The following is a 24461-nucleotide window of genomic DNA, read 5'->3' on the forward strand; positions in this document are numbered from 1 at the left end:
AATAAAAAAAAAAAGGGGGGTTTGCCATCCGGGGCCTTGGGGACCCTTTAATAAGAACAAAAAAAAAAAAAAAAAAAAAATATATAAAATAAAAAAAAAAAAAAAAAAAAAAAAAAAAGGGGGGGGTGGTTGCCATCCGGGGCCCTGGGGACCCTTTAATAAGAACAAACAAAAAAAAAAAATATAAAATTAATAAACAAATAAAAAAAAAAAAAAAAAAAGGGGGGGGGGGGGGTTGCCACCCGGGGCCCTGTGGAAAAAAAGGCGTTTGAAAAATTATTGCGCAAATACTGTGCGAGATAAAAAAGTTGCAATGGCCGGCATTTTATTCCCTAGGGTGTCTGCTAAAAAAACATATATAATGTTTGGGGGTTCTGAGTAATTTTCTAACAAAAAAATTATGATTTATGCATGTAGGAGAGAAGTGCCAAAATAGGCCCGGTATGGAAGTGGTTAAAGAGCCGACATACAGCTATGACGGCGCGCGCAGCAGTGCCATACTGTATAACTGCGGCGGCTGGTCCGGAAGCAGTTAATTTTAGAACAGCGAAATGCCTGGGGATTTTGTGTTTAAGAACAATCAGTGGTAGCCCGTCCATAAAGGGGCGCAGGGGCTCCGCCCCCTAATCTATACGTGAGTTGTGTGACAATAGTGAATAAATATTCGCTAGTGTCTTCCTGATTCTTCTGGCCAATCAGTAAGCAGGACCTAAGACTCCCTGGCCAATTGTGTCTCAGGACACACTTTAAGTTCGGCCGGAAGGAGAAGCAACGGCCCTGCTCTTCCTTCCTTGCCGGCTTCCCGGTTATCTCCCACAGGGAGTATCGCCACCTTCTGCCTCCTGAGCGCCGGGGGGGAGGGGGAGTGTTACACACACATGAACTTTATTGCCATCCCAGTCTTATTCCGTTGGGTTCAATATTGAGTTGGCCCCGCCCTTTGACCTCACAAATGCGCTTCTGGAAGAATGATCAAACATTCTCTTACACACTCCTTAACCTTGTGGACGGCCTTCCCAGAAGAGTTGAAGCTGTTATAGGTGCAAAGGGCGGGGCCAACTCAATATTCAACCCTACGGACGAAAGCCCTGTACACACGGGCAAGAATCTCGTCAGGAAAAAAACAACATTTTCCCTGACGAGATTCTTGGCAAGAATCTCTTGCCGCCCGAGCGTACAGACTCTCGTTTCAAAAGAACCGCGGTTCTCTTGAAAGGAAAGAACGCGGAGACGTCATCGCGTACGACGAGCATGCGCTCGTCACATTCGATACCGTCGCCGCCATATTGCTGCACCCAACCTATGCCTAGGACAGAGTTTGACAAATTTGCTGGGAACCTAGGAGCCAGCTAAAAAAGTTAGGAGCCAAAAAACGCGCCCCGTCCCGCCAAGCTAGCGTGCAGAAGCGAACGCATACGTGAGTAGCGCCCGCATATGTAAACGGTATTCAAACCACACATGTGAGGTATCGCCGCGAATGGTAGAGCGAGAGCAATATTTCTAGCTCTAGACCTCCTCTGTAACTCAAAACATGCAACCTGTAGAATTTTTTAAATGTCGCCTATGGAGATTTTAAAGGGTAAAAATTTGTCGCCATTCCACGAGCGGACACAATTTTGAAGCGTGACATGTTGGGTATCAATTTACTCGGCGTAACATTATCTTTCACAATATAAAAAAAAATTGGGCTAACTTTACTGTTGTCTTATTTTTTTATTAAAAAAAGTGTATTTTTTCACAAAAAAAGTGCGCTTGTAAGACCGCTGCGCAAATACGGTGTGACAGAAAGTATTGCAACGTGCCGCGCTGGCCGTTAATTGAGGCCGCGGCTTTGCGGCCTTCTGCAGGCCTAAGCTTCCTTCTGGGCAGCCTCAATTACCGGCGATAGCGCGGTGGGCCCGCGCCGGCCGGTAATTGAGGCCGCGGGTTTGCGGCCTTCTGCAGGCCTAAGCTTCCCTGGGTAGTCAGGTCACAATTTCTTGTCGCAATTGCGAACGGGCGCCCGGATTTAGTCGAGCCCTGGCCTAGGAAGCTACCGCGCATGCGCCAATGTCATTTCAAGCATGCACGGGTTTCCACGGCGACCAGGCAAGTATACACACTCTCGGGTTTCTCGGCAAGAAAACTGCAGAGAATCTCACAACGAGAAAATTAGTTCTCTATTTTTCTCGTCGAGATTCTGGGCAGATTTCCAGACGAGAAACCTGAAAGCCTCGTACACACGCTCAGTTTACTCAGCAAGAAAGCTCTGCCAGCAATTTTCTTGCTGGTTCTTGCCGAGAAAAACGAGCGTGTGCACGAGGCTTAAGACTGGGATGCCGTTAAAGTTCATGTGAGTGTAAAGGCAGGCGTCCCAATACTTTTGGTAATGACAAATTAACCACTTGCCGCCCGCCAATGATACATTGACGTCGGCAAAGTGGTTGTAGAATCCTGACTGGACGTCATCAGGATTCTGAGCTGCTGCGCACCCCCGGGGGCGCGCATCGCGGCGATCGTTGTTGCAGGGTGTCAGTCTGACACCCCGCAACACCGATCAAGGTAAAGAGTCTCTCACGGAGACTCTTTACCACGTGATCAGCAATGTCCAATCACGGCTGATCACGATGTAAATAGGAAAAGCCGGTAACCGGCTTTTCCTTACTCGCGTCTGTAAGACACGAGTAGAGGAGAGCCGATCGGCTGCTCCTGTGACAGGGGGGGGTTTGTGCTGATCGATTATCAGCACAGCCCCCCCCCAAGGATGCCCACTGGACCACCAGTGATGCCCACTGGACCACCAGGGATTAAAACAATTAAAATAAAGGTATGCCACCCTAGACCACCAGGGATGAGGACACAAAAAATAGATGCCAATCAGTGCCGCAATGGATGCCAATCAGTGCCCACAATGGGCATCACTGATTGGCAGGCATTGTTTGGCACTGATTGGCATCCATTAGTAAAACACATACAATAGTGCCCATGTATGCCCATCCGTGCCACCTATCAGTGCCTATCCGTGCCGCCTATCAGTGCCCATCCGTGCCGCCTATCCGTGCCCATCCGTGCCGCCTATCCGTGCCCATCTGTGCCGCCTATCCATGCCCATCTGTGCCGCCTATCCGTGCCGCCTATCCGTGTCCATCCGTGCCGCCTATCCATGCCCAGCCGTGCCGCCTATCTGTGCCCATCTGTGCCACCTATCCGTGCCGCCTATCCAAACCCATCCATGCCGCCTATCAGTGCCCATTCGTGCCGCCCATCAGTGCCGCATATTAGTGCCCATCAATGCCACCACATCAGTGCCCATCAGTGCCCGTCAGTGCAGTACCATCAGTGCCCATCAGTGAAGGAGAAAACGTACTTATTTACAATTTTTTATAATAGAAAAAAAAACTTTTTTTTTTTTCTAAATTTTCGGTAATTTTTTATTTTTTTTTTTGCAGAAAATAAATATCCCAGAGGTGATCAAATACCACCAAAAGAAAGCTCTATTTGTGGGTACAAAATGATAAAAAATTTAGTTTGGGTACAGTGTAGCACGACCGCGCAATTGTCATTCAAAGTGCAACAGCGCTGAAAGCTAAAAATTGGTCTGGGCGGGAAGGTGTATAAGTGCCCCCCCGGTATGGAAGTGGTTAAATAATCTTCCAGGTGCTCTTCCAATAAAAATACCATAAACCACTTATGATTCAAGATAACTACTTCCGTGTAACTACAATCATCAAGACACATCCTGCTGTGCAAACAAACTTTAGCGTGTCCCATAAACATAATGACTTTCACCCACGCCTATAGAAGATACAGACCGCTAAACAATATGAGGCCCAATATCATTTTAACCACTTGCCGACTGCCTCACGTACTTATACTTCGGCAGAATGGCACGGGCAGGCAAAGCAACGTACAGGTAGGTTGCTTTGAATCTGCTGCCTAGCGGGCATGCACACGCCGCCGCCGGCGCGCCCACCGCAAGCTCCGTGACTGTGCCTGCGGGACCTGCGGACTCGATGTCCGCCAGTGTCCCGCAATCGTGCCGCAGAGCGGCAGAATGGGGGGGATGCCGTTGTAAACAAGGCATCTCCCTGTTCTGCCTAGTGACAGGACACTGATCGTCCGTTCCCTGTCATCGGGAGCAGCGATCAGTGTCAAGCCCAGCCCCCAACACAGTTAGAATCACTCCCTAGGACACACTTATCCCCTTCCTCGCCCCCTAGTGGTTAACCTCTTCCCAGCCAGTGTCATTTTTATAGTACTGATCGCTGTATAAATGACAAAAGACGCGAAATAGCGTCAAAGGTGTCAGATGTGTCCGCCATAATGTCGCAGTCACGACAAAAATCGCAGATTGCCGCCATTACTAGTAAAAAAAGCATATCAATAAATATGCCATAAATCTATCCCCTTTTTTTTTTAGATGCTATGGCCCGGATTCACAAAGCTTTTACGTCGGCGTATCTCCAGATACGCCCCCGTAATTTCAAATGTGCGCCGTCGCATCTTTACGCCGATTCACAAAGCTAGATACGTCCAAAAACATGGCTTCAGCCGTCCGACGTAACTTGCCTACGCTGGCTTATCGTAGGCGCATAGTTACGCTGGAGGCATTCGGCGTTCCCATTATAAATATGCAAATGACCTAGATACGCCGATTCACGAACGTACTTGCGCCCGGCGTATTAATATACACTGTTTACGTAAGGCGTACGACCGGCGTAACTTTAGCCCTCATAAAGCAGGGGTAAGTCATGTTAAGGTATGGACGTCGGAACAGCGTCGTATTTTACGTCGTTTGCGTAAGTCGTACGTGAATGGGGCTGGGCGTATGTTACGTTCACGTCGACAAAGCATTGAGCCGACGTATCTTAGGGAGTATTTGCGACGTGATTCTGAGCATGCGGCCATTCATTAGCATGGGGTCACGCCTAATTTAAATAGATGCCGCCCACCTCCTTCCTACTTTGAATTAGGCCGGCTCACGCCGGCCAATTTATGCTACGCTGCCGCAACTTACGGAGCAAGTGCTTTGTGAATACTGCACTTGCCTCTCTAAGTTGCGGCGGCGTAGCGTAAAGAAGATACGCTACGCCCGCACAAAGATACGCAAATGTATCCGAATCTGGCCCTATAACTTTTGCGCAAACCAATCAATTTTGAGATTATTTTTTTTTTACCAAAAATATGTAGAAGAATATGCATCGGCCTAAACTGAGGAAAAAAATGTTTTTTTTTTATATATTTTTGGGGATATTTATTATAGCAAAAAATAGAAAATATTGCATTTTTTTTTTCAAAATTGGGGCTTTTTTTTGTTTATAGCGCAACAAAAAAAAAACGCAGAGGTGATCAAATACCACCAAAAGAAAGCTCTATGTGTGGTACAAAAAGGACATCGATTTTGTTTGGGAGCCACGTCGCGCGACCGCGCAAGTGTCGGTTAAAGCGACGCAGTGCCGAATCGCAAAAAGTGGCCTGGCCATTTGGCAGCCAAATCCTGCGTGGCTGAAGTGGTTAATGTCTCCAGGACTTGTATCCTCCAGCTTTAATATCAGGCAATTATCACCTAAAAATTACCAAAACGAGTAAGCAGAGAAAAACCACATAGTGCTCACCGTTTCCAAAAGTTTATTAAAATTCAAAGGGTTTGAAGCGGTTTTGGAATCTTCCCCCCTTGTAATGTCATCATAATATTTGGGAGCTGGTTCAATTGCACAATGGAGGGTCCCCCCCGCCCCAGTGACATCATCACATTATTTTGAAGCTGGTTCATCACGCTATTCGGGAGCCAGTTCACTAGTGCACACATCTGAGAAGAGAGAGATGCTGTACAGGTTAGTGTGGAAGACAGGCATTGGTTAGCAGTGTCAGTTTATGCTCTGGATGGCCGCTTTTATGTGAGCATTTTTAACTCTTTGCATTTCAATAAACTTGTGGAAACGGTGAGCACTATGTGGTTTTCTCTGCTTATTGCTGAGGGTTTTATGAGATGATTGCTGCACATGCCTGATATGGAGATACTGTATTCTGGGTGATGCAACAATTATATTTGGAGATTGTTAATTTCTCCAAACATATTTTAAAGTGGATTTCCACCCAAAAGGGGTAGCTTCACTCTTCTTGCCTCCTTCCCCCTCCGGTGCCACATTTGACATCTTGTGGGGTTGATGGGGGAGTGGGGAGCGGGTACCTGGTTTTGACATGTACTCACTCCTGCTTCCTGCTGAGTTTGCCATGGCAAACTCAGCCAGATGTTCGGCCCTTGCTGTCTCCTGTGCTGTCAGAGGAGACAGATCATGTGTTCTTACAAAGATCTGTCACCTCTCCTAGTTAGTCCCATCCCCCCCACAGTTAGAACACAGTGAGCTAACACACAGTTAACCCCTTGATCACCCCCTAGTGGTTAACCCCATTCCCTGCCAGTGACATTTACACAGTAATCAGTGCATTTTTATAGCACTGATCGCTCTATAAATTTCAATCGTCCCAAAAAATTTTTGAAAGTGTCTGTCCGCCGCAATGTCGCAAAATCGCAGATCACCGCCATTACTAGTGAAAAAAATATAATAATAAAAACACCATAAAAAATGCCATAAATCTTTCCCCTATTTTGTAGCCGCTATAACGTTTGCGCAAACCAATCAATGAACGCTTATTGCGATTTTTTTTAACCAAAAATATGTAGAAGAATACATATCGGCCTAAACTGAGGAAGAAATTAATTTTTTTAAACATTTTGGGGGATATTTATTATAGCAAAAAGTAAAAAATATATATATATATTTTTTTTTTCAAATCTGTCGCTTTGTTTTTTTTGTTTTTAGCGCAAAAAATAAAAACCGCAGAGGTGATCAAATACCACCAAAAGAAAGCTCTATTTGTGGGGAAAAAAGGACGTCAATTTTGTTTGAGAGCCACGTTGCACGACCGCGCAATTGTCAGTTAAAGCGACGCAGTGCCGAATCGCAAAAAGTGCTCTGGTCAGGAAGGGGGTAAAATCTTCCGGGGCTGAAACGGTTAAAGAACTAATCCAAATCCAATTTTTCCGTTGTGTACATCCCTATTGTTTAAAAGGTCCATATCTAAGGAGGAGAATATTTCCGTAAGCGTGGGTGAAGGTCGTTGTTTATGGGACACGGTGAAGTCTGGTTGCACAGTATAACGTAATTTCATGGAGGAATTTTTATTGACTCATAAGTGGGTTATGTTCTTTTTATTGGAGGAGCAGCTGCAAGATTATATACAGTTTATTGTGTACTAATTATTACATTGGTGATCAGTGAGAAGAATGTTCCTTACATTGGTGATCAGTGAGAAGAATGTTCCTTACATTGGTGATCAGTGAGAAGAATGTTCCTTACATTGGTGATCAGTGGGAAGAATGTTCCTTACATTGGTGATCAGTGGGAAGAATGTCCCTTACATTGGTGATCAGTGGGAAGAATGTCCCTTACATTGGTGATCAGTGAGAAGAATGCTCCTTACATTGGTGATCAGTGAGAAGAATGTCCCTTACATTGGTGATCAGTGAGAAGAATGTTCCTTACATTGGTGATCAGTGAGAAGAATGTTCCTTACATTGGTGATCAGTGAGAAGAATGCTCCTTACATTGGTGATCAGTGGGAAGAATGTTCCTTACATTGGTGATCAGTGAGAAGAATGCCCCTTACATTGGTGATCTGTGGGAAGAATGTTCCTTACATTGGTGATCAGTGAGAAGAATGTTCCTTACATTGGTGATCAGTGGGAAGAATGTTCCTTACATTGGTGATCAGTGAGAAGAATGTCCCTTACATTGGTGATCAGTGAGAAGAATGTTCCTTACATTGGTGATCAGTGGGAAGAATGCTCCTTACATTGGTGATCAGTGAGAAGAATGTTCCTTACATTGGTGATCAGTGGGAAGAATGTCCCTTACATTGGTGATCAGTGGGAAGAATGTCCCTTACATTGGTGATCAGTGGGAAGAATGTCCCTTACATTGGTGATCAGTGGGAAGAATGTCCCTTACATTGGTGATCAGTGGGAAGAATGCTCCTTACATTGGTGATCAGTGGGAAGAATGTCCCTTACATTGGTGATCAGTGAGAAGAATGCCCCTTACATTGGTGATCAGTGGGAAGAATGCTCCTTACATTGGTGATCAGTGGGAAGAATGTCCCTTACATTGGTGATCAGTGAGAAGAATGCCCCTTACATTGGTGATCAGTGGGAAGAATGTCCCTTACATTGGTGATCAGTGGGAAGAATGTCCCTTACATTGGTGATCAGTGAGAAGAATGCCCCTTACATTGGTGATCAGTGGGAAGAATGTCCCTTACATTGGTGATCAGTGGGAAGAATGTCCCTTACATTGGTGATCAGTGGGAAGAATGTCCCTTACATTGGTGATCAGTGGGAAGAATGTCCCTTACATTGGTGATCAGTGGGAAGAATGTCCCTTACATTGGTGATCAGTGAGAAGAATGTTCCTTACATTGGTGATCAGTGGGAAGAATGCTCCTTACATTGGTGATCAGTGGGAAGAATGTCCCTTACATTGGTGATCAGTGAGATGAATGTCCCTTACATTGGTGATCAGTGGGAAGAATGTCCCTTACATTGGTGATCAGTGGGAAGGTTTTTCCCTTACATTGGTGATCAGTGAGAAGAATGTTCCTTACATTGGTGATCAGTGAGATTTGTGCTGCATCATGTCCAAAGTCCAGAGGATGTCACATCATCTGCACCCCTCCCTATGGAATGGTACAGTCCTCAGGTATATAAGTCCAGGTACTGGCTGATCTACTCAGTCTGCTGAGAACTTTGCAAAAATGAGTAACGGTGGTGAGCTGAAGGTTCACAAAGTTGGGGAATGGAGTCATCCTAGGCCACCTACTTCAGTAGATCAAGCCATCCTTGACAAGGTAAGTGGTTGGGGATCCAATCCTAACGCCGGGCTCACACTTGTTGCAGCCACGATTCCCTACATGGGGTCCAGTGCGTCCCTGTTCACCGATTCAGGTGTGAATCAGGTCGGAATTTTTGCCTGAATTTGCACCTGAATCTGAACCAAAGAGGCACAGGACCCGATCCGCGTTTGGAAATAATAATCTTTCTTCTCAAATTTAGACAAAATTGTATTCTGCTCCATTTCTTTGGTGAAAATAACCCAAATCACTGTATATTATTTAGTCTGTGGGGAAGTTATAGAGTCCACAATCTTTGGGTTTATTATTAAGAAATCCAAAATGTCAGGACAGTACAAATACCCCTTAAATGACCCCTTTTTGGAAAGCAGACCGTTCAAGGTATTTAGTAAGAGGCATGGCGAGTTTTTTGAAGTTGTAATTTTGTGTCACAATTTATTTTTTTAATAAAAAAAATCTTTTTTTTTTTTACATAATGTCACCAGTGCAGTACAGCGTCATCATATAACTGGTGTGGATCAGGGATACTAATTGTTGACAGTATGTAAAATAAAAGATATACTCGAGTATAAGTTGAATTTTTCAGTTGAAAATGCCCCCCTCAGCTTATACTCGAGTCACTTTTTTGCGCCTGATCACCCGGATTTTGGGGAACCGGTACCGGCCGGCTGTAGGTCCCCTGGACCCCAAATGTCGCACACATATAGCCCCACTTTTCCTCTACAAGTGTGCAAAGTTTATTGTCTGGGGGACCCAAGGCTGGGGAGCACCGATTTTTCAAAGTCGGCACCCCTTCCATAGACTCCCATGTTAAACGGTAATTTTTCCGGTAACTTTGGGGACCCGGTCCGGCACTGTCTTGGCACACATGTAACCCCAGTTCTCCTCTACAAGTGTGCAAAGTTTGCTGTCTGGGGGACCTACGGCCGGGGAGCACCAATTTTTCATCAAAGCCGGGCACCCCTTCTATATATCCCCATGTTAAATGTAAGTCTAGTCATGGGCACAGTGAGGTATGGACACAGTGAGGCAGAGTGAGGCATGGGCAGAGTGAGGCATGGGCACAGTGAGGCATGGGCACAGTGAGGCATGGGCACAGTGAGGCATGCACATGGGCACAGTGAGGCAATTTTTTATTTCAATATCCGTTTAGTTGTTTTACATAGAAGAGTGCAGAAAGATCGCCATTTAAGTTTTATTTACTGATTTTCCATTTGCTGATCGTATGTTGGGTAGACATGTGCACACTGAAATATTTTGTTTCGGAATTTCATTTTCGTCCGAAAAATTTTATTATTTTGTTACTTCCGAAATTCGTTTTTTTTTTTTTTTGTTTAGTTATAAAATGCATTCGTCCGAAAATCCGAATGGATTTAGGTCGAATCTGTCATTGAAGGCTTATGGTGTCTGTCGAATGTTCTAAGAAGATTCAACGGAGCAGCTAAACTGTACAATGCCGCAATCGTACATTTCCGGTCAAATGTTCTGCCCACAAGCTATAGAAGAATTCTAATGTTGTATGACACTAGTAATAATTATATTTATAAATTATTATTACTAGTCAGCCAACATTCAAATTCTTCTATAGCCTATGGGCCGAGCATTTGACCGGAAATGTCCACTGGTGGCAATCGTATGTTTTTTAGCTGCTTCGTCGAATCTTCATGTCTCTATAATGTGAATCTTTTCTCTCTATGTCGCCTCTTTTCTCTCTATACTGTTGAATCTTTTCTCTCTATGTTGAATCTTTTTTCTCTATGTTGAATCTTCATGTCTCTATAATGTTGAATCTTTTCTCTCTATGTCAAATCTTTTCTCTCTATGTCGACTCTTTTCTCTCTATAATGTCGAATCTTCATGTCTCTATACTGTTGAATCTTTTCTCTCTATGTCAAATCTTTTTTCTGTATGTCGACTCTTTTCTCTCTATAATGTCGAATCTTCATTTCTCCATAATCTTGAATCTTTTCTCTCTATGTCGAATCTTTTCTCTCTATGTCGAATCTTTATGTCTCTATACTGTCGACACTTTTCTCTCTATAATGTGGAATCTTCATGTCTCTATAATGTCAAATCTTTTCTCTCTATGTCGAATCTTCATGTCTCTATAATGTTGAATCTTCATGTCTCTATAATGTCCAATCTTTTCTCTCTATGTCGAATATTCATGCCTCTATACTGTCGACTCTTGTCTCTCTATGTCAAATCTTTTCTCTCCATGTCGACTCTTTTCTCTCTGTCAAATCTTTTCTCTCTGTCAAATCTTTTTCTCTCTGTGTCGACTCTTTTCTCTCTATGTCGAATCTTCATGTCTCTATTATGTCGAATCTTTTCTCTCTATGTCGAATCTTCATGTCTCTATAATGTCGAATCTTTTCTCTCTATGTTGAATATTCATGTCTCTATACTGTCGACTCTTGTCTCTCTATGTCAAATCTTTTCTCTCCATGTCGACTCTTTTCTCTCTGTCAAATCTTTTCTCTCTGTCAAATCTTTTCTCTCTGTCAAATCTTTTCTCTCTGTCAAATCTTTTCTCTCTGTCAAATCTTTTCTCTCTGTCAAATCTTTTCTCTCTGTGTCGACTCTTTTCTCTCTATGTCGAATCTTCATGTCTCTATAATGTCGAATCTTTTCTCTCTATGTTGAATATTCATGTCTCTATCAGTGGCGGCCCGTCCATAGTGGGCGCAGGGGCGCCGCCCCCCCAAAGCTACTCATCAAAAAAAAAAAAAAATGAAAAAAAAAAAAAATGTCTTTTTTTTTTTTTTTTATAACATGTCCCTTTAAGTGTGTGTGGGGGGGCGGAGCGCCGGCCACCGAGGTGCTGTGGGAAGCATGATGTCATCGAAATCGTGAGATTGGGCAAGCCGCAAGCAAATCTATCGGCTGGCTTTTATACTGCCCACGGAGCGCAAAGCTCCACGCTCGCACAACCACTCTGTGCTGGATGTGTCCTGTTGGTGGTTAGTGATTGGCTGGTCCATAGGACTTAGGGCGGTGCTTTTATCGGACCAGCCAATCACTTCCGGTTTTCTCAGTGACTCATCCTGGCTAGTCTGAACATCGGGACATCTCACTGAGCTGCTAGCAGGTAATTAGGCAGAGAACTCTTGTGTTGTGCTCTCAGAACGTGCAGCAGCAGTGTCCTGTGTGTAGTGGATCTGGGAGGTAGAAGGAGGGGAGAGTACAGTGAAGGGCTGAGAAGCTTTTAGCACATTTCCTGGGGACAGTAATATGGATGGGGCTGCTAGTGTTATTACACATCTCCAGTATGTGTAACACGAGGGCCCCCAGCTCTGCAACCTCCTAGAGTCATGCAGCTCATGCTGTGTGTATAGGTCTGTATTCTCTCATCTCTCTCTCTCTCTTCTATATCTCTCTCTTTCTATTCTAAATCTATCTATCTATCTATCTATCTATCTATTCTATATCTATAGCTAGCTATCTATCTATATCAGCTATTCTATGTATTCTATATCTATCTATCTATCTATATATCTATCTATATATCTATTATATCTATCTATCTCTCTATATATCTATCTATTATATCTCTATCTATCTATTATCTTAATCTATCTATTCTATATCTATCTATCTATTGATTATATATCTATAGCTATCTATCTATCTATCTATCTATCTATCTATCTATCTATCTATAGCTATCTATCTATCTATCTCTATCTATCTATCTATCTATCTATCTATCTATCTATTATATCTCTATCTATATCTATCTATCTATCTCTCTATATATCTATCTCTATCTATCTATTATATCTCTATCTATCTATCTCTCTATATATCTATCTCTATCTATCTATCTCTCTATATATCTATTATATATCTATCTATCTATCTCTCTATATATCTATCTATTATATCTCTATCTATCTATTATCTTAATCTATCTATTCTATATCTATCTATCTATCTCTATATATATCTATCTATTGATTATATATCTATAGCTATCTATCTATCTATCTATCTATCTATCTATCTATCTATCTATCTATCTATCTATCTATCTATCTATCTCTATCTATCTATCTATCATATCTCTATCTATCTATCTATCTATCTATATATCTGTCTATATATCTATCTATTATCTATCTATTCTATATCTATATCTCTATCTATTCTATCTATTTATTATCTATCTATCTATTCTATATCTATCTATTTCTATCTATTTATCTATCTATCTATTCTATATCTCTGTCCGTCTGTCTGTAAGCCCAATCACGGGTGAGTGACGTTGGGGGAGGGGGGGGGGTGTTTGTGATTTTGTTTGCGCCCCCCTAAAAAAATGGAGCACCAGCCGCCACTGGTCTCTATACTGTCGACTCTTGTCTCTCTATGTCAAATCTTTTCTCTCTATGTCAAATCTTCATGTCTCTATAATGTCAAATCTTTTCTCTCTATGTCGACTCTTTTCTCTCTATGTCAAATCTTTTCTCTCTATGTCGACTCTTTTCTCTCCCATGTCAAATCTTTTCTCTCTATGTCGAATCATCATGTCTCTATAATGTTGAATCTTCATGTCTCTATAATGTTGAATCTTTTCTCTCTATGTCGAATCTTCATGTCTCTATAATGTTGAATCTTCATGTCTCTATAATGTTGAATCTTTTCTCTCTATGTCGAATCATCATGTCTCTATAATGTTGAATCTTCATGTCTCTATAATGTTGAATCTTTTCTCTCTATATCGAATCATCATGTCTCTATAATGTTGAATCTTCATGTCTCTATAATGTTGAATCTTTTCTCTCTATGTCGAGTGATCTTGGACTATCAGAGTTAGGTTAGGCACATTCAACAGCAGATTCGATAGACACAGATCGCTATTGTCACGGTTGTGTTGAATCTTCTATCTATATGGAACTGTTGTCACAACAAAATGTAAATAAAGCATTTTTTTTTTATGTCGGATCTTTCGGATTTTCGGACTTTCGTTATCGTTTGTTAAAACAAACATGAAAATCCCAGAAATTTGGACGAAAGCGAATGCACATGTCTAATGTGGGGACGCATGTCGTGCCGGCAGCAGCTCACTCTAGTATTAGTATGGTAACTGGGGTAGAATTGGCAGCACATAAGTAACATATTGTACATACCTGTGGGCACAGTACTGATGTCGGGTCAGCAGAGGGATCCACAGAGCCAGCAAGGGACCAGGTGATCCAACACTCCCGGAGCCAGATGCTCTTCCCTCAATGGAGGGGGATTATTATGTGTTTGTTTATACCAGGGGTCTCCAAACTATGGCCTTCCAGTTGGAGATCCCTGGTTTAGACTCTTCAGATTCCTCTTCATACACGGCGCCTCTGCTGAAGTTGCTGTCGGCTGAACTGTGCAGGACCTGCAGTGACTACCTGGTTGGTCTGATCCTCTGCAGCAATGACTGTATTACAGCTGGAACTGAGTGCAGGTCTATAGTTTGGCCATTCCAAACCTGATAACAGTTTTCTTTCTTTCAGGTGAAATTCCAGTATGAGATACGGGCCGGTTTGAACTCCGGGGAATTTCTGGCAGTCCTTGTCCGTACTCAGCTTGTTTCCGGCACAAATTATCTTTTTAAGGTAACACTTTGGGGTTGAAGCGATATTGTCAGCTTGGGGTGTTTCTACAATAAGTGCATTAAGTGTGGCAGATACATGGTAGAGCAGTGGCAGCTGATGCTCAAAACTGAACAAAAAAAACATCAATTGCAGCCTCACTGTGCCCATCACATGCAGCCACTGTGCCCCATCAAATGCAGCCACTGTGCCCCATCAAATGCAGCCACTGTGCCCCATCAAATGCAGCCACTGTGCCCCATCAAATGCAGCCACTGTGCCCCATCAAATGCATCCACTGTGCCCCATCAAATGCAGCCACTGTGCCCATCAAATGCAGCCACTGTACTCATCAAATGCAGCCACTGTGCTCATCAAATGCAGCCACTGTGCCCCATCAAATGCAGCCACTGTGCCCCATCAAATGCAGCCACTGTGCCCCATCAAATGCAGCCACTGTGCCCCATCACATGCAGCCACTGTGCCATGCCATCAAATGCAGCCACTGTGCCCCATCAAATGCAGCCACTGTGCCCCATCAAATGCAGCCACTGTGCTCATCAAATGCAGCCACTGTGCCCCATCAAATGCAGCCGCACTGTGCCCATCAAATGCAGCCTCACTGTGCCCCATCAAATGCAGCCTCACTGTGCCCCATCAAATGCAGCCTCACTGTGCCCCATCAAATGCAGCCTCACTGTGCCCCATCAAATGCAGCCACCGTGCCCCATCAAATGCAGCCTCACTGTGCCCCATCAAATGCAGCCACTGTGCCCCATCAAATGCAGCCTCACTGTGCCCCATCAAATGCAGCCACTGTGCCCCATCAAATGCAGCCACTGTGCCCCATCAAATGCAGCCACTTGTGCCAATCAGACAATCCACCCATAGCCACCCCCCCATCGTCCGGTGAGTCAGCTGGGGCCCTACACTTACCCCATCTTGTAGGTAGTGTGGCAGGCGGAGGCAGCTTCTCTCTGGGCTGCTTTTTTGCTGCTCGCTTCCCCTGCGTGCGTCTTCTCCCTCATCTCTTCCGTGCGCCATGCGTCTCCTGCTGATCGGATCTACTTTCGGCCAACCGGGTGACGGGTCTCTTGACCCACTTCCTGATTGTTCCGGAGGATATTCAGTGTCGCACTATATTCATATTCATTCGCTATTGAAACACAACCGGGTGGGCTCAGAGAGCAGTGCTCTGTGCCCTGAGTCCATCCTTTTTTAAGCCTATTACGTGCTTAAAAAAAACGCTCCCCCCCATTGGAGTCCCATGCATCCAGCGTCCCTGCATGTAGATCAAGGAGCCGGAAGCATTGATAGGGTGGGGGGGGGGGTGGCAGCACCCGTGCACCCCTAGTGGACGGGCTGCCACTGATGTCCATCATGTGGATTACCGGTGACTTACTGATGCAGCAGTTCTGGTGTTGGGCGGAATTTGTGTATGGTTAAAGTGGATATTACTGACCATACATCTGTCCCTAATGAAGATTCTTTAGAAATTGAAATACGTTGGACTCACATGTAACAATCGGTCATACTTTTTTTTTTAAAGGTAAATTTTTATTTTGAAATTTTTGTACATACAAAACAGACAGTACAACAAACACACATCCTAGGCGAACATCGCCCGGTTCTATTTTCTTGCCGGGATTCCCAGCAGTATTTGGGGAAAGCCTGCGGAGGAGCATACACACGGCCAGGATTCCCGGCCAAATCTCTCATGGCAGTTTTCCTGCCTGGAAAACCGGCTGTGTGTAAGGGGGGGGGGGGAGCTGGCGAGCAGGTTCTCGGCTTTCCCCTTGGTTTTCCCGGCGGTAAAAAGTCTGCCGGGAAAACCGATCGTGTGTACGAGGCATCACTGTAGTTCTTCACCGGTAAATCTTGCACTGTAATGTCCTTGGCCCAGATTCTCAAAGGGCTTACGACGGCGCAACGCCATGTACGCCGTCGTAAGTCCTAATCTGGGCCGTCCTATCTATGCGACTGATCCTTAGAATCAGTTACACATAGATATCCATTAAATCCGACAGGCGTAAGGCTCTTACGCCGTCGGATCTTAACCACTTCCTTACTGGGCACGTATACCCCCTTCCTGACCAGGTGAAATTTCAGCTTCTGGCACTGCGTCGCTTTAACTGACAATTGCGCGGTCGTGCGACGTTGCTCCCAAACAAAATTGACGTCCTTTTTTCTCCCACAAATAGAGCTTTCTTTTGGTGGTATTTGATCATCTCTGCAGTCTTTATTTTTTGCGCTATAAACAAAAAAAGAGCGACAATTTTGAAAAAAAGTCAATATTTTTTACTTGTTACTATAATAAATAGCCCATTTTTTTTTTTTTTTTTTTTAACATTTTTTTTCTCAGTTTAGGCCGATACGTATTATACATATTTTTGGTAAAAAAAAAAAAAAAAATCGCAATAAGCGACTGGTTTGCGCAAAAGTTATAGCGCTTACAAAATAGAGGACAGAATTATTATTAATTTTTATTATTTTATTTTTTTACTAGTAATGGCGGCGATCTGGGATTTTTATTGGGACTGCGACGTTATGGCGGACACATCGGACACTTTTGACACATTTTTGGCGCCATTCACATTTATACTGCGATCAGTGCTATAAAAATGCACCGATTACTGTATAAATGTGACTGGCAGGGAAGGGGTTAACACTAGGGGGTGAGGAAGGGGTTATATGTGTAGCCTGGGTGTGTTCTAACTGTGGGGGGAGGGGGGTGACTGGGGGAGGTGACCGATCTGTGTCCCTATGTACAAGGGACACAGATCGGTCTCCTCTCTCCCTGACAGCACGTGGAGCTCTGTGTTTACACACAGAGATCCATGTCCTTGTCCCTGTAACCGCCGATTGCGAATGCCTGGCGGACATCGCGGCTGCCAGGCACGCGCATCGGTATCTCAGGAATGCAGCGGGCGCGCGCACGCCCTCTAGTGGCCTGGAAGAGCGGAGGACGCATATATGCGTCCTGTCAGAGATTTAGAACCACCCTGCGGCCGCACATATTCGTACGGCCGTCGAGAAGTGGTTAAATGCAATTTTTTTTATGGCCGCTAGGTGTCGCCTCCGTCGTTTTCCCCGTCGAGTATGCAAATTAGGGAAATACGCAAATTCCCGAACGTACGCGCGGCCGACGCAGTGAAGTTACAACGTTTACGTTAGGCTTGTCTCGGCGTAAAGTTGCCCCTGCTATATGAGGCGCAATCAATGTTAAGTATGGGCATCGTTCCCGCGTCGAAATTTGTAAATATACGTTGTTTGCGTAAGTCGTCCGTGAATGGGGCTGGACGCCATTTACGTTCACGTCGAAACCAATGATGTCCTTGTGACGTCATTTGGAGCAATGCACCCTGGGATTATCTTCGGACGGCGCATGCGCAGTACGTTCGGCGCGGGAACGCGCTTAATTTAAATACTACACGCCCCCTACCCACCTAATTTAAATTAGGCGGGTTCGCGCCGGGTGATTTACGCTACGCCGCCGCAACTTTACAGGCAAGTTCTTTCTGAATAAAGCACTTGCCTGTAAAACTTGCGGCGGCGTAACGTAAATGAGATACGTTACGCCGATCTCTGTGAATCTGGGCCCTTGTGTCCATCCTTGCTCCACAGGAGCTTGCAATCTAAAGTAGTCCCTAGAGTATTTCAGAACTGTTATTCCTGATGGAATACATAATTAAAAGGTGGAACTGTTTTCTGAACTTTCTTGATCTTTTCAGGTTTACATTGGAGAGCGCACTTATAGCCACCTCAACGTCCACGCACCTCTGCCTTGTACAAACGAGGGACCAGTGTTGGTGGATTACCAACAGAATAAGACGATGGATGATGAGCTGGAGGTTTTCTAAGATGGAGATGAGAACGATACCAGAGAAGACGAAGAATCCTCATAGGACAAATATTCCCCAATTTACTTTTTATAGTTAGCCGTCACAAAATTCCTAATTATATCATATATGTCATGGAGAATAAAGTACACAGCACATCTCTACAATGCATGCATTCCATATACAAGCACATAGGTGTCCACACAGGAGATGGGTCCTAACGCTGGTTGTGTTCTGTGCGGAGAGCGGCTCTCAGCAGTGACCGGGCTGTCGCCAACAACTCCCCCTTCACTGGTAATGAAAGGGAGCTGGTGGGTGGGGCTTATGATCATGTGACTGCTGCAACGGCCAATCACTGGGTCACATGAGTAGGAACTCCACCTACCGTTAAAGGGCCAGCAGCAGCCAGCAACAAGGAGTTAAAGGGGTTGTAAAGGTAAATGCATCCTATGCATTAAGGTGAAAAAACATCCAACGGTACCGCCCCCCCCCCCCCCCGAACCCCCGTTTTACTTACCTGACCACTCGAAAGTCCCGCGCGCGTCCATGTGATCCTCTTCGGGGCCCAGCCTGACCGGTGATTGGCTAGGCTGGACGGATTGATAGCAGCGCAGCCATTGGCCGGCGCTGCTGTCAATCTCAGCGAATGACGTGGCGCGCCGGAGGGCGGGGCCAAGTAAAACAGTCGGTGGCTATGCTCGCCGCTGTATCACGGGAGCGCGCTCGCAAAAGCTTTCCACCATGCGAGCTCGCATGAAGGTGGAAAGCTTTTGCGAGGAGGAGCCGAGACAGCCGCCGAGGGACCCCAGAAGACCGGGTTCGGGGACACATGTTTGTTATTTAACCACTTAAGGACCGCCTCCTGCACATATATACGTCGGCAAAATGGCACGGCTGGGCACATGTACGTACAGGTATGTCCTGTACTAGTACCCAGCCGTGGGTCACGGGCGCGCACCCGCAACCGGGCCGAAGCTCCGGGACCCGATCGCCGCTGGAGTCCCGCGATTGGTCCCCGGAGCTGAAGAACGGGGAGAGCTGTGTGTAAACACGGCTTCCCCGTTCTTCACTGTGGCGGCAGCATCGATCGTGTGATCCTTTTTAGAGGGGGACAGAATTGATGATGTCACACCTACAGCCACACCCCCTACAGTTGTAAACACACTTCAGGTCACACATAACCCCATCAGCGCCCCCTGTGGTTAACTCCCAAACTGCAATTGTCATTTTCACAATAAACAATGCATTTTTTGCTGTGAAAATGACAATGGTCCCAAAATGTGTCAAAATTGTCCGAAGTGTCCGCCATAATGTCGCAGTCACGAAAAAAAAACACTGATCCCCGCCATTAGTAGTAAAAAAATAAAAAAAAATAAAAATGCAATAAAACTATCCCCTATTTTGTAAACTCTATAAATTTTGCGCAAACCAACCGATAAACGCTTATTGCGATTTTTTTTTTTACCAAAAATAGGTAGAAGAATACGTATCGGCCTAAACTGAGGGAAAAAAATGTTTTTTATATATTTTTGGGGGATATTTATTATAGCAAAAAGTAAAAAATATTGAATTTTTTTCAAAATTGGCGCTCTATTTTTGTTTATAGCGCAAAAAATAAAAACCGCAGAGGTGATCCAATACCACCAAAAGAAAGCTCTATTTGTGGGGAAAAAAAGGACGCCAATTTTGTTTGGGAGCCACGTCGCACGACCGCGCAATTGTCAGTTAAAGCGACGCAGTGCCGAATCGCAAAAAGGGGCCAGGTCCTTTAGCTGCATTTTGGTCTGGGTCTTAAGTGGTTATAAAAAAAATATATTATAAAATGTTTTGCCTTTAGCGACCCTTTAAAGCAATAAAAAAACAAAAACAAAAATGTAACATATTGCAGTCTCCCCCCCCCCCCTCTGTTTTCACCTGGTAATCTGGGCAGTAACACACCTAAGGCTGCATTCACACCTAGGCGTATTGTCGCCTGTAGCGCGACGCTATTGCAGCCTGCAATACGCTGGAGGGGTGATTTTACATTGTTGGCTATGGAGATGGTTCACATCTACACGCCGAACGCTGAAACGCCTGAAGCTCAAAACAAGTCCCGGACCTTTTTTTCAGGCGGCTTTCGGCGTTCGGCATAGCCAACAATGTTGATCACCCCTCCTGTGTATGTTACCGCGGTGTATTTTACCGCGTTTTGTCGCGGCAAATCGCGGGACAAAACGCCGCAATTTGTAGCGGCAAATTGTGGTAAATTACGCCGCGTTCAGGTGTGAATGCAGCCTAAAGGAGAACAGGGGGCACAGCAGACAGCAGCGTTGTCAGCCTGGTGGGAAGGGGGGGGGGGTGTCAGATTTAAGCCTCATACACACGATCGGACTTCCATCGGACTGTTCCGTGGATTTTTGTCCGAAGGGCGTTGGCCGTGAACTTAGTATGCATACAGACAGCAGGACTTTTTCAGCCAACTTTCACCAAATCACATGGTTTTTCTGCTCTTTACCGCCTCCCTGTGGACAACTTCTGCTATTGTCTGATGTTTAGCATGTTTTGTTGTTTTTTTTTTAAAGAGACTTTAGTAGTATTTTAACCCCTTGTTGCTTGCCCTGATCTGCCAGAAATGCGCTTTAAATCTGAACACTAATGATGTACAGAACATTGATAATATGTACCCATCTGTAAAATCCTGCTCAGTGTTATGTATTGTAATGAGATCTCTGAAAAATACAATAAAATGTTTGAAAAAAAACGTATTTTTTTCTCTACATTTCCAATTTCACGTCACCAGTGGCGGACTGACAAATCATGGGGCCCCCGGGCAATAGGAGATTATGGGGCCCCCGGGCAATAGGAGATTATGGGGCTCCCAGGCAATAGATTATGGGACCACACAGTATACACATACAGTATAAACACACAGACACACAATATACACACAGGCCCAGATTCAGAAACAAGATACGCCGTCGTATCTCTGAGTGCGGTCGGTCGTATCTATGCGCCTGATTCAGAGAATCAGTTCCGCATAGATATCCCTAAGATCCGACAGGTGTAAGTGTCTTACACCGTCGTATCTTAGGCTGCATATTCTCGCTGGCCGCTAGGTGGCGCTTCCATATAGTTACGCTAAGGAATATGCAAATTAGTATTTATGCCAATTCTGAAACGAACGACCGCCCGGCGCTTTTTTTTTACGTTGTTTGCGTTAGGCTTTTCCGGCGTAATGTTACCCCTGCTATATGAGGGGTATGTGCGGCGTATCCTATGTTAACCACTTAAGCCCCGGACCAATATGTTGCTAAATGCCCAAAGGAGTTTTTACAATTCGGCACTGCGTCGCTTTAACAGACAATTGCGCGCTCGTGCGAAGTGGCTCCCAAACAAAATTGACGTCCTTTTTTTCCCCCACAAATAGAGCTTTATTTTGGTGGTATTTGATCACCTCTGCGGTTTTTATTTTTTGCGCTATAAACAAAAATAGAGCGACAATTTTGAAAAGAATGCAATATTTTTTACTTTTTGCTATAATAAATATCCCCCAAAAATATATAAAATGTATTTTTTTCCTCAGTTTAGGCCGATACGTATTCTTCTACCTATTTTTGGTAAAAAAAAAAAATCGAAATAAGCATTTATCGATTGGTTTGCGCAAAATTTATAGCGTTTACAAAATAGGGGATATTTTTAATGCATTTTTATTAATTTTTTTTTTTTTACTACTAATGGCGGCGATCAGTGATTTTTTTCGTGACTGCGACATTATGGCGGACACTTCGGACAAATTTGACACATTTTTGGGACCATTGTCATTTTCACAGCAAAAAATGCATTTAAATTGCATTCTTTATTGTGAAAATGACAGTGTGTGTTTACAACAGTAGGGGGGTGTGGCTGTAGGTCTGACGTCATCGATTGTGTCAAAAACAAATAGCCGCGCCGTCGTCCCGGATCGCTCCCTGAGGTAATCCGCCCGCCGCACGCAGCGGGGGGGGGTCCCGATCGGACCCCCGACCCGCGGAAAGGCAAGGACGTATATATACGTCCTTCTGCCTGTCCGTGCCATTGTGCGGACTTAAATAGTCGTGCGGCGGGCGTTAAGGGGTTAAGTATGGCCGTCGATCCCGCGTTGAAATTTGAAAATTTTACGTTGTTTGCGTAAGTCGTTCGCAAATAGGGCTGGACGTCATTTACATTCACGTCAAATTCAATACGTCCTTGCGGCGTACTTTGGCGCAATGCACACTGGGATATTTTACGGACGGCGCATGCGCCGTTCAAAAAAAACTTCAAAAACGTGGGGTCAAGTAAAATTTCAATACAACACGCCCCCAACATCCCCATTTGAATTAGGCGGCCTTACGGCGCAACACATACGTTACGCCGCCGTAACTAAGGGCGCAAGTTCTTTCTGAATACAGAACTTGCGCCCAAAGTTACAGCGGCGTAACGTATCGGAGATACGTTACGCCGGAAGAAAGATGCGCCGGAAGAAAGATGCACTCAGGTATCTGAATCTAGCCCACACAGTATACACTTTGTTTCTGAATCGGCGTAAATACTAATTTGCATATTCCTTGCGTAACTATACGGAAGCGCCACCTAGCGGCCAGAGAGAATATGCAGTCTAAGATACGACGGTGTAAGGCACTTACACCAGTCGGATCTTAGGCATATCTATGAGTAACTGATTCTATGAATCAGGCGCATAGATACGACCGGCTGCACTCAGAGATACGACGGCGTATCTTGTTTCTGAATCCGGGCCACAGTATACATACGCACAGAATACACATACACACACTAAAAGGGACTGGAGAGGCGGAAAACAATCGATAAACGCTTATTGCGATTTTTTTTTTACCAAAAATAGGTAGAAGAATACGTATCGGCCTAAACTGAGGAAAACATTTTTTTTATATAAATTTTTGGGGGATATTTATTATAGCAAAAAGTAAAAAAATATTCATATTTTTTTCAAAATTGTCGCTCTATTTTTGTTTATAGCGCAAAAAAATAAAAACCGCAGGAGATGATCAAATACCACCAAAAGAAAGCTCTATTTGTGGGAAAAAAAGGACGCCGATTTTGTTTGGGAGTCACGTCGCACGACCGTGCAATTGTCAGTTAAAGCGACGCAGTGCCGAATCGCAAAAAGGGGCCGGGTCCTTTACCTGCATAATGGTCCGGGTCTTAAGTGGTTAACCTAGCTGGTACTTCCAGGTATGGAGGAACATGCGACTCACCCTTGTGACTGTTCTGGGCCAATCAGGGGAGTCCACAGTCCTGTGTTAGTTACAACCACAGCAACAGGCAACCAACACAAGCCCCGCCCCCCCTTTCTATTCCCCCTGGTGGCTGAATAGAAGAAGCAAGAATTGGTGCCCGGGCAAGCCTGCAATAAGAAAACCTGTTGCTGTGCTCTGCATGGGTAAAGCAATGCAGGGCAAAGCGAAGATTAAAAACGGAAACCCCCAAAAATTCAGCCGCTTTGTAAAACGTTCTGAATAACTATGGACTGGATCCAACGAGGTGCTCGCCACCTTGTGGACTTATCTTTTCAATTAAAGGGGTTGTAAAGGTAAAAAAAAAAAAAAATCCCTAAATGTCTTCCTTTACCTCAGTGCTGTCCTCCTTCACTTACCTCATCCTTCCATTTTGCTTTTAAATGTCCTTATTTCTTCTGAGAAATCCTCACTTCCTGTTCTTCTGTCTGTAACTCCACACGGGGGAGGGGGCGAGCAGGAGAGTCAGGACGTCCACTAACACACAGCTCCTTTCTCTATCTGCAAAGTAGAGAGCGTCCTATTCGCCCCCTCCCCCCTCAAGAGGCTTTCTCCACACCAGGGAGAAAGCCTTGCATTACTGTGTGGAGTTACAGACAGAAGAACAGGAAGGAGGACTGCACTAAGGTAAAGGAAGACATTTAGGATTTTTTTTTTACCTTTACAACCCCTTTAATAGTTTTTAACGGCACATTTTACAAAGCCTTCTGTGAATGGACAGCAGAAGGTGGGGGGGGGGGGGCAGAGATGCTGTGTGTGAGAACACAAAGGGGGTTATTTACAAAAAGGAAAATCCACTTTGCACTACAAGTGCAAACTACAAGTGCAAAGTGCATGTGGAATTGCACTGAAAGCGCATTTGGAAGTGCAGTCGCTGTAAATCTGAGGGG

At 44.6% G+C, this 24461-nt stretch overlaps 1 protein-coding gene across 1 annotated transcript; it reads left to right on the forward strand.

Moving 5' to 3' along the window:
* The first annotated feature begins 8769 nt into the window (after positions 1 to 8769).
* LOC120928060 (cystatin-A-like) lies at positions 8770 to 18339 on the forward strand. Its single transcript, XM_040339137.1, has 3 exons — positions 8770 to 8886; positions 14382 to 14483; positions 18191 to 18339. The coding sequence occupies exons 1-3, from the start codon at positions 8794 to 8796 to the stop codon at positions 18317 to 18319; spliced, it is 324 nt and encodes a 107-aa protein (XP_040195071.1). The 5' UTR covers positions 8770 to 8793; the 3' UTR covers positions 18320 to 18339.
* The last annotated feature ends 6122 nt before the right edge of the window (positions 18340 to 24461 follow it).

This window comes from Rana temporaria, chromosome 2, assembly GCF_905171775.1.
Source record: "Rana temporaria chromosome 2, aRanTem1.1, whole genome shotgun sequence".
NCBI classification, from domain to species: Eukaryota; Metazoa; Chordata; class Amphibia; order Anura; family Ranidae; genus Rana; species Rana temporaria.

What these genes read in the sequence shown, in the direction of transcription:
- LOC120928060 (XM_040339137.1), top strand. Translation starts at nt 8,794, where the DNA reads ATGAGTAACGGTGGTGAGCTGAAGGTTCACAAAGTTGGGGAATGGAGT. An exon ending in ATCAAGCCATCCTTGACAAG is followed by an intron (nt 8,887 to 14,381) that starts GTAAGTGGTTGG and finishes TCTTTCTTTCAG; the next exon opens with GTGAAATTCCAGTATGAGAT. An exon ending in GCACAAATTATCTTTTTAAG is followed by an intron (nt 14,484 to 18,190) that starts GTAACACTTTGG and finishes TGATCTTTTCAG; the next exon opens with GTTTACATTGGAGAGCGCAC.